At 43.7% G+C, this 10,698-nt stretch overlaps 1 protein-coding gene across 6 annotated transcripts in view; it reads left to right on the plus strand.

Annotated features, from left to right (window-relative positions):
- WDR31 (WD repeat domain 31) overlaps positions 1–5,477 on the plus strand; it is a 31,796-nt gene extending 26,319 nt beyond the window's left edge. For all 6 annotated transcript variants that reach the window (XM_053565407.1, XM_053565391.1, XM_053565423.1 and 3 more), the window contains 2 exons: positions 47–209; positions 2,338–5,477. In XM_053565407.1, the coding sequence (XP_053421382.1) occupies positions 47–209; positions 2,338–2,498 (324 nt within the window). In that variant the 3' untranslated portion in view covers positions 2,499–5,477. The remainder of the gene's footprint in view (positions 1–46; positions 210–2,337) is intronic.
- The last annotated feature ends 5,221 nt before the right edge of the window (positions 5,478–10,698 follow it).

The raw sequence follows: 10,698 nt of genomic DNA on the forward strand, positions 1-10,698 counted from the left end.
CTATATAAATAGTATATGTGAGCTGATCCATGTTGTTCCTTTGCAGTTGTGGGACCTAAGACAGACACGGAACAAAATATGTGAATATAAGGGGCATTTCCAGACCGTTGCATCCTGTGTCTTCCTACCAAGAGCATTGGCCTTGATGCCTGTAATTGCTACTTCATCACATGATTGCAAGGTGAAGATTTGGAACCAAGATACTGGAGGTACGGAGCCTGCTTTCAGTGCTTCTTAGAAGACATGTGAAGTCCTCAAACTCTTCCCATTGCTCCCCATATACAAAGCCACCCATCTCCTGCCCTGTCCAGTCTGCTGGTGGTTAAGAGGCAAGGTCAAGATGCCAAAATCTTGCTGCTCATTCTCTGGCTAGAAGCCATCACCATGTATCTCCTGGTACCATGTTGTATAGACTCAGTCCCAAGAGCTCAAAAATATTTGGCTATTATATTTTTTCTACCTGAAGTTTTTCATCACATTTTAACTTGTAATGCTCTCAAAGTGCTTGGAGAAGGAAACAGGAATTACCACCTTTCAATTCTTTTTTCTTTTTTTTTTTTTTTTTTTTTTTTTTTTTTTGCTTTTTTTTTTTTGTAGAGACAGAGTCTCACTTTATGGCCCTCGGTAGAGTGCCGTGGCCTCACACAGCTCACAGCAACCTCCAACTCCTGGGCTTAAGCGATTCTCTTGCCTCAGCCTCCCAAGTAGCTGGGACTACAGGCGCCCGCCACAACGCCCGGCTATTTTTTGGTTGCAGTTTGGCCGGGGCCGGGTTTGAACCCGCCACCCTCGGTATATGGGGCCGGCGCCTTACCGACTGAGCCACAGGCGCCGCCCTCAATTCTTTTTTCAAAGACTAAAGAGAGCGTGAGGGGGAGAAAGGATATTCTCAGAGTGATTCTGCCCTGTTTTGACTCTAGCTGAGGCTTAAGATCACAGTAAGGTCATGACACCAGGGATAAAAGATGCCATATGGTACACAGCTCACTGGAGTCCTGGACCTGCTGGGGCCAGCTCCCACTGCCAGATTGTTAAATACTCAGAAATTTTGCAAGCTGGTTTTTAAGCTTTGGTAGCTTGAAATCTGGACATGGTGGGGGTATTTACACTATGAAAATTAACAATGAATAAGTGTCATCATTTTTGTCTTCCAGAGTGCTAATTTACCAGTACCCCACTGCCTCCATGCTATTTTATCCTAGACACAGGTTCTGTCAGAAACAGGAATAACATTAATTTAAACAACTTTAAACCAAATCCCTCCTACAAAAATCCTCCATAATTTAGCTCCTTTCAGGAGGAGATAGGGTATCCCCCTCAGAGAAAAAAAAGGCAGGATTGTGTCTAGTGACACTGCAAAGAGCTGTGACAAGCCGAACTTTCATAGTAAGGACTGCCCTGCTGTACTTGTACCTGGGATTGGTTTCTTCAACCACCCAGGTGTAACATTTGTGGGCGGTGGAGAGAGCAGATGTTTTAGATTTAATGTTCCTATACCTAAGACCAGGGAGAAGAGGGTCTGAAAGTACTGACCTGATTGGGTGGCATAATGCCCTCCCCAGCAGGTGTGTGTCCATAGTTCATAGAAGAATCACCTCCAGGATGCAGGTGGAGGGAGACTGGGTCAGCCCTTCAGGTTCCCCACACGATCCTTTACTTTAAAGGGAGCAAAATCCCAAGAAGCTACAAGCTGAAAATCAGTATCCTTGGCCACACCCAGAGGCTCATGCCTGTAATGCCATCCCTGTGGGAGATCAGGGCAGGAGGATCAGATGAGGCCAGGAGTAGTAGACCAGCCTGGCCATACAGTGAGACCTCATCTCTACAAAAAATTAACCAGGCATTTGCCAGGCACCTGTAGTCTAAACTACTTGGGAGGGAAGCTGAGGAGTTAAGCCCAGGAGTTTGAGGTTGCAGTGAGCTCTGATGATGCCACTACACTCTAGCCTGAGCAACAGAGCAATACTATGTTTCCAAAATTAAAAAAAGATGAGTATCTTTATCTATTTTTTCCTGCCCTGGTCTCTGATTTGTTCTCCAGGTAGGTGACTGAGGTACTTTTTTAACATGTCCTTAGCTGGTGAGGCCTCATTTGTCTAAATATACTTCTTGGTGGTTTATGCCCTGTATGGCCCATGTGCCACTCTCTACAACTAATGTCTTGGGGTTGACCCAAGTTCTGACTTCCTTGCTGGCGTGCTTTCCTCTGAAGCAAGCAGGGCCTCTTACATGGATTGGGTATATACAGGAAATGCTTTATTTCCTTGGATTTCTCATAAAGACATCATGTTTATGATTTGTACTCTGGCCTAATCTCGTTGCTACTTCCTTCCCCAGCCTGCCTTTCCACCTTGTGTCTGGATGGAGCAGGACCTTTGACCTCCCTGGCTGTTGGTGATACCACCTCCTTGTTGTGTGCAAGTTTCAACAAAGGAATTCACTTACTCAGAGTGGACCACAGCCGGGGGCTGGAACTGCAGGAAGTGGCAGCATTCTGAGACCAAGGGACACGATCACTGGACAATATCAAACTGTGGCCCCCCTTTCTCAGCGTGGTTTTGTCTATGTTATTTTGGGGAGAGTGGAATGTAGACCTGGTATTTTTTGCTTAGTTTCACTTAGAAGTTATATCAGTGTTAGAAGTCAGATTAAGTCCACTGGTGCAAAATCAGGTATAGAGATTTTGAACTTGGGCAAACCTAAGGTTCTCAATTTCAGTTAAATTCAGTGTAATTTTTTGTGAGCTTTTAGAACTACTCTCCCCCAAAAAGGTTGTCATTCAAAATGATGACCTCTGGGTGTAAGAGAGACAGGCACCTGTCTGTGAGAGTCAGAACACAGGGCTTGGGTCTATGGAAATCACCTTTTCTGTGTTTCCACAAAAGAAAAAAGGCAGTAGAGAAAGAGACTATTTGGGTTACCTCAAAAATAATCAAGATGGGAAAGAATTGCACAGCTCCACACACACGGGTTGTATACAGTGAGCTCCACCTCTAGTCACTGCTCCTCAACAGTAGGAAGACTCAAGTTAGAGCAAAGATTTTGCATTTGTCTTTCTGGCCTTTGCCTGTCTGTGATATCAGTGCAGAGTAGCACCGAGAAGGAGGTAGAAATCCTGCCCAAGGCTGTGCTGCTGAGCGTGCATGAAGATCAGACCTGACGGCCGGGCATGGTGGCTCAGGCCTGTAATGCCAGTACTCTGGGAGGCGGAGGTGGGTGGATTGCTTAAGCTCAGGAGTTTGAGACAAACCTGAGCAAGAGCGAGACCTCAGCTCTAAAAAATAGCTGGGTGTTGTGGCTGGCGCCTGTAGTCCCAGCTACTCAGGAGGCTGAGACAAGAGAATTGCTTGAGCCCAGGAGTTTGAGGTTGCTGTGAGCTGTGATGCCACAGCAGTCTATCAGGGGCAAGAAAGTAAGACTCCATTCTGACCCTCCAAAAAAAAGAAAGGAAAAGAAAAAGAAAATCAGGCCTGAGATATCTCGAAGAGGCTGGCAAGTACAAGAGCATTGCCCAGAGTTATAAGAGTTAGCAAATCCATTCTATGAATAAGAAAACGGAACAGTGGAGAGATTAAGGTAAAAGAAAAATCATTTGCAATTTTAATTTTTTTATTTAGTTTTATATAAATAAGACTTTATATATACATATGTATATTTATTTGTTTGTTTTCCCTTGGTTATGGCCAGAGTAAGGCAAAGGAGATCTCTGAAGTCATAATAGACCATAGAAAAAAGAGAGAAGCTGGGTGCAGTGGCTCACAGCTGTAACCTCAGCTACTCGGGAGGCTGAGGCAGGAGGATGGCTTGCGTCCAGGAATAGTGAGACTGGTCTCTTTAAAAAAACAAAGGAGAAAGATGGAGTCAACTGTGGCCAGTCATTGAGCCCCCTTCAGTGAGGAGGGGCTGGATACTCAGGGCTGCCCTAGGAATCAGCCCATTTTCCTCAGGGAAGATGAAGTCCTTCCTGCCTTCAGAGGAGCCCACACATTAGACATCTGAGGGCTAGAGATTCCCTTTCTAATGAGTGCCAGGATAAGGAAAGATTTTGTATTTATCTTTCTGATGTTTGCCTGTCTGTGATACCAGTGGCTCTCAGGCATCTTCCTTGTCCCCTCCTGCTCCTCCGTGGGTCCGTTCCTGCCCTGTGCTCTCTCCAGTGATGGGAATAGAGGGAGGAGAGTCTATTCTTAAACTAGGACAAAGGATCAGACCCAAGTTTGAGTCTCCACTTCTCCATTTAGCTGGATGATCTTGGGCAACTTATAAAACCTCGGTTTCCTCTTCAGTTAGAATGTGGGCTCACAATCATACCCGCCACACAAGGCTGTTCTGAGGATTGGCCATATCTATATAAATGCCAAGCAAAACAGTGTAGTTGTTTCTTGTCCTCACTGTCTAGAGTAAATGCCCTCATTTTCACACTAAATGTTCCCATTCCTTCATCCATTCTAACCCCTTTAGTCATTTTTCAGCTTTCCTTTAATTCCTTGAGTTATAGATATTTGAGCTCTGGAAAAACAAAGGGGTAGTGGGAGAGGAGACTCCTTCATTGAGCACCTTCAGAGGGCCAAATACATTTACTCCCATTACACTTCTCATTGTTATTCCCATTTCACAGATGAGAAAGCTGAAACCCAGAGGCGTGCAGGTTTTTGCCTGGGTTCCATAGGTAGGAAGCAGAAGAGCTGAGATTTGAATCTGGTTCTGCCTAACTCAAAGCTGCAACACCTTCCTTTGCATGACGTCACAAAGCTTCCCTGTTCAGTTTAGAAATTCACAGAGGCATGATATTGTTTGTGTATTTTCAAGATCAGTTATTAACTTTTTGGCCCCAAGGAGATCCCCCTACCCAGGTGCCCAGGGGCAGTAGATAGCTGGCTCAGAGAAAGTCCTAGCATATTCTGGATTATTAGTGCTATAGCTGACACTTTGTTCTAGAAGGAAGACAGGTTCCAGTGAGAATATCCAGGGGAGGGGCGGCGCCTGTGGCTCAAGGAGTAGGGCACCAGTCCCATATGCCGGAGGTGGCGGGTTCAAACCTAGCCCTGGCCAAAAACCACAAAAAAAAAAAAAAAAAGAATATCCAGGGGAGTGGGTTCAGAGGTGTCTCAAGGAATTGGGACAGACTACTATGAGAGGGAAAATAAACGTGAGAAAATAGGAGGCCTCTGATGAGTTAGCAGGATTCTGTTACCAGTAAAATTATTTCCCAAAGCTCTACATGTGTGCTTGATGTCAAAATTCTTTATCTAAGGCAGTGCCATAGCTCAGTGGGTAGAGTGCTGGCCACATATACTGAGGCTGGCAGGTTGGAACCCAGCCCAGGCCAGCTAAACAATGACAACTACAACAAAAAAATAGCTGGGTGTTGTGGCAGACACCTGTAGTCCCAGCTACTTGGAAGGCTGAGACAAGAGAATCACTTAAGCCCAAGAGTTGAGGTTGCTGTGAGCTGTGATGCCATGGCATGTCAGGGCGACATAGTAAGACTCTTGTCTCAAAAAAAAAAAAAAAGAAAAAATTCCTTATCTAAGTTAATATATGCTAGTGTTTGTAGAGGACTTTTTCAGTCTGATATGCCCTAATCAAATACCCTAGAGCTGGAGATAAAGTCTCCTAAACATTCATTTCTTCATTAACAATTCATTTTAGAGATAGCTCCTCTAAAATTCTATCAAGGAGTTTTCCAAAGGCAGTTGACTCTTTTCTTTCTTTCCTTTTGTTTTTCTTTCCTTCCCTCCCTCCCTCCCTTATTCCTTCCTTCCTTTCTTTCTTGAGTTTTACTTTGTCGTCCCTTGGTAGAGTGCTGTAGCATCATAGCTCAAAGCAACCTCAAACTCTTGGGCTCAAATGATCCTCTTGCCTCAGCCTCCCAAGTAGCTGGGATTATCGGCATCTGCCACGATGCTCAGTTATTTTTATTTTTGGAGACGGTGGTGTCGCTCTTGTTCAGGCTGGTCTCGAACTTGTGAGCTCAAGCAATCCACCCATCTCGGCCTCCCAGAGTACTAGAATTACAGGCATGCGCCACGGTGCCTGGCCGGCAGTTGATTTTTTTCCAGGAAAATATATAAGTCTTGGAATCTGGCCAATTATATATTTTAAATTTAAATAAATGTATATATTTACTTACACATTTATCATTTAAATATATTTATATATTTAAGGAAAATGGGTGGGAATTATTGTCCATTCCAACATAGCAATGTATAGAACTCAGATCACTTGATGTTTTTAATCTTCTGATACTGAGGAAAAGGAACTTTATTATTTCCAACTGGCCTCTTGAAAACATAGTTTATTAAAGAGCAACTTCATCACTAAAAATGTGGTAGACTGCTGACTAGTTGTTTTCCTGAAATTGGCACGTCTCCTTGGCATAGGCTGCCCCGCTAAGACTACATCCCAGCTAGGCATGCCATGAGAATAAGCTCCTGGCAGCGGAGTGTGAGTGGAAGTGATGTGTGTAACTTCCACCTCATTAGCTTGAACAGACGTGCTTGTCGAGGTCTACCCCTCTAGGGCCCTCCGCACTAGCTGGAATGTAGAGTGCCAGCAACAGCTTCGGTTCTTCAGGTGAGGACAAGGTAATAAACAAGATAGAAGGAAGTGGGGAGGGGTATGAATAAACGAAAATGAATAACCTATCACTGGGGAGCTGACCTGTTCCACCAGCCTGACTGGCAGGACTGTTATCTGAAAGATAAATGAACTTCACTCTTTTTCTCTTTCTTTCTTTCTTTCTTTTTTTTTTTTTTTTGAGACAGAGTCTCATTTTGCCACCCATGGTAGAGTGCTGTTGCATCATAGCTCACAGCAACCTCAAACTCCTGGGCTCAAGTGATCCTCTTGCCTCAGCCTCCTGAATAGCTGGGACTACAGGTGCCCACCACAATGCCTGGCTAGTTTTTTCTGTTTTGAGTAGAGACAGAGTGTTGCTCTTGCTCAGGCTGTTCTGGAACTCCTGAGCTCAGGCAATCCACCCACCTCAGCCTCCCAGGGTGCCAGGATGACAGGCCTGAGCCACCATGTTGACTTTGGTCAGGCTTCTTTTGCTCAACATGTTTTTGAGATTGATTCATGTTGCTGTAAGTAGTCGAATACCCTTCATCTCCTTGATGTATAATATTCTGTTGTGTGAAATTATTGCAATGTATCTAGCTACTGATGGGAATTTGGGGGTAGATTCCAGTTCAGAACTCTCACAAATAGTGCTGCTATAAACATTCTAATAACATGTCTTTTGGTGAACATAGGCATGTATTTGTGTTCATGATATAACTAGCAAAAGACTTGCTGGGACACAGGGGAATTCACATGTTCAACTTCAACAGATATCATCAAACCATTTTCCCAAGAGGTTGGTACTAATTGACTTCCCACCAGCTGTGCAGGAGAGTTAGTGGGGTTTCACTTGTTCCACACTTACATTCACAATCACAAACTCATCTAAGTCTTCCAAGAATGTAAGACTCTGAGATAGGCAATATGGAGATTATTACCTACATTCTACAAAGAAGAAAACTGACTTGTCCAAAGTCACACAGCATGCGGCAGAGCCCAGCTCTGAGCTCAGGTCTTTGGGAAGAGCAGACTGGCTCTTCCCACCAAGGTACTCTGCTTTCAATGGCATTGTTCTGGTGGTAGTGGGCACAGAGACTGAGGGGAGGATGGCAGGTGGGAGGTGTTTGCTACTGTGGAATAAGTGATACCGCTTTCAACATCACAGAAAGAAGGAACATAGAGCCCATTCCCAGATATTATCTCTCCAGGGTCTGGAGCACAGCATCCACCAGTTGGATATTCTTCACACAGCAATCTAAAAAGCCGGCTTTGGGTGACGGAGATTGGTGTCAGCTGGTACTGCACATCCACGTACTGGACTTGCTTCATCTGGAAATAGGTTTTTGGTAACTGGCTAACTTCACATGACTAATGAACATGCAGATGTTTAAAATGAGGCTAAGGCCAGGCACAGTTGGCTCAGGCCTGTAATCCTAGGACTCTCAGAGGCCTAGGCGAGTGGATTGCCTGAGCTCATAGGTTTAAGAGCAGCCTGAGCAGGAGTAAGACCCCATCTCTAAAAATAGCCAGGCATTGTGGTGGACACTTGTAGTCTCAGCTACTTGGGAGGCTGAGGCAAGAGGGTTGCTTGAACCCTGGAGTTTGAGGTTGCTGTGAGCCATGACACCACAGCACAGCACTCTACCAAGGGTGACAAAGTGAGACTTTGTCTCAAAAAATAAAAAATAAAATGAGGCTAGATAGAATGTTGCCTGTGATTCACCCTAGGGGAAGAGCACAGGTAACAAAACTGTCATACAGCATAGGCCCATTTTGGTAAAAATACATAAATACCTATATCTGTGTATTTCACAGACAAAGGCCTGGAGGAAATATGGCAAAAATATTGACAGTGTTATATCTGGGTATTGAGCTTAAAGATTAATTTATTTCCTACTTTATGCCTTTCAATATTTGATTTTTCTGTAATAAGCATGTATCAGTTTCTTTTTTTTAAACTTACTTTTGAAACAGATAACATACTCACGTAGCCACAATCAAGAGTACGAAGGTTATCCAATAAACACTCCCTTTCTTCCCCGTCTGCCTTCCATCTGGCTCCCTCCAGAGGTAACCAGTGTGAATAGCAATTAGTGTATCCTTTTATAGCCATTGTATATACATAATAAGTAAATACACATTTTTTCCTATAATCATTTTTATGATCAAAAGACAATATGTTGTAGAAAGATGGTAAGTGAAAAAAGAGGCTACAAAACAGTACATAGAGTATGACATTTTATAACTTATGAAAAATGTCCCACTGCACTCTACTCAGGGGCATAGGGTGGGACCCTGTCTCAAAAAAAAAAAAAAAGTAAAGAAATAAAAAATAAGCAACGAAATAAAAAAAATTAAAAAAGCCAAAATAAAATAAAATAAAATAACCAAAAAAAATATATATATATGTATATATATAAAGAGGCCAGGTGCAGTGGCTCATACCTGTAACCTTAGCACTCTTGGGAGGCTGAGGCCGGTGGATTGCTTGTGCTCAGGAGTGTAATACCAGCCTGAGCAAGAGCGAGACCCCTGTCTCTACTAAAAATAGAAAAAATTAGCCAGGCATTGTTACGGGAGACTATATAGTCTCAACTACTTGGGAGGCTAAGGCAAGAGGAGGAGTTTGAGGTTGCTGTGAGCTAGACTGACACCACAGCACTGGCAATAGAGTAAGACTCTGTCTCAAAGTACACACACACACACACACACGCACGCGCGTGCACACACACACACAGAGGGAGGGAGAGAGTTATACATCCAAATGTGTGGGTGATTATCTCTGTGTATAGGATTCCAGGTGAATCCAGAGTAAGACTCTGTCTCAAAATACAAACACACACACACACACACACACACACACATATACACAAATACACAAAGAGAGAGAAAAGTTATACATCCAAATGTGTGCATGATTATCTCTGTGTACAGGATTCCAGGTGAATTTATTTTCTCCTTACAGGTAGCAGTGTGGCCTGGTATATGAAGGACTCAGGCCCCAGGCTGCCTGGTTCAAATCCCAGTCTGTCACTTCCTAGCCCTGTGACCTTGGCAAGTGGCTCAACTCTCTGTGCCTCAGTGCCCCCATTTATAAAACGAAGAAGATGATGATAGCACCTACCCATAGAGTTGCCATCAAAGCTGTTATAAAATGCAGGTGATAATTCCTGCCATTGTTTCTAAGGGTAGGGAATTATTATACCCATCTAAGTTTCCTAATTTTTCTACTTTGGACATGTATTCTAATAAAAGTTAAAGAATAATCTCCCCTGAGAGGAGAGAAACTGTCAAGATATAGAGAGGGGCACAGATGACAGGGACAGTGTGGCCACAGAGAAAGATGAGAGACCCAAGCCCGGAGCTCTCTGGCTTCCTGATGGGAGCAATGTAAAAGCCCTTTATCAGGGTTGCCAGTCATGTATGACAGGAGCAGAGATGGACCCTGGCCCAGCAGCCTTCTCTCCTGGCATTTGGAGAAGGCCTAGGAAGACTTCCTGAAAGTTCCCTGGACCTTCCCTGCACAAAGAGCCCTAGCTACTCTTTGCTAACATCTTCCTGAGTAAGCGTGGGCAGTCCCCAACCGTGCCTGGCCCAACTCACACCAAGGACCTTCTGAGGGCCAATTCTTGCCACCCGCATGTGGCTGGAAGTCTGGAGGGTTGAAATAAAATAATATACTACATAGTTTCAAAGAAAATGAAATACCTAGGAATAAACCTAACAAAGCAGGTGAAGGACCTCTATAAAGAAAACTATGAAATCCTCAGAAAGGAAATAGCAGAGGATATTAACGAATGGAAGAACATACCATGCTCATGGATGGGAAGAATCAACATTGTTAAAATGTCTATACTTCCCAAAGCAATTTACCTATTCAATGTCATTCCTATCAAAATACCAACATCGTACTTTCAAGATTTGGAAAAAATGATTCTGTGTTTTGTATGGAACCGGAAAAAAACCCGTATAGCTAAGGCAGTTCTTAGTAATAAAAATAAAGCTGGGGGCATCAGCATACCAGATTTTAGTCTGTACTACAAAGCCATAGTGCTCAAGACAGCATGGTACTGGCACAAAAACAGAGACATAGACACTTGGAATCGAATTGAAAACCAAGAAATGAAACTAACA

The sequence above is a fragment of the Nycticebus coucang genome, chromosome 2 (genome assembly GCF_027406575.1).
Source record: "Nycticebus coucang isolate mNycCou1 chromosome 2, mNycCou1.pri, whole genome shotgun sequence".
NCBI lineage: Eukaryota > Metazoa > Chordata > Mammalia > Primates > Lorisidae > Nycticebus > Nycticebus coucang.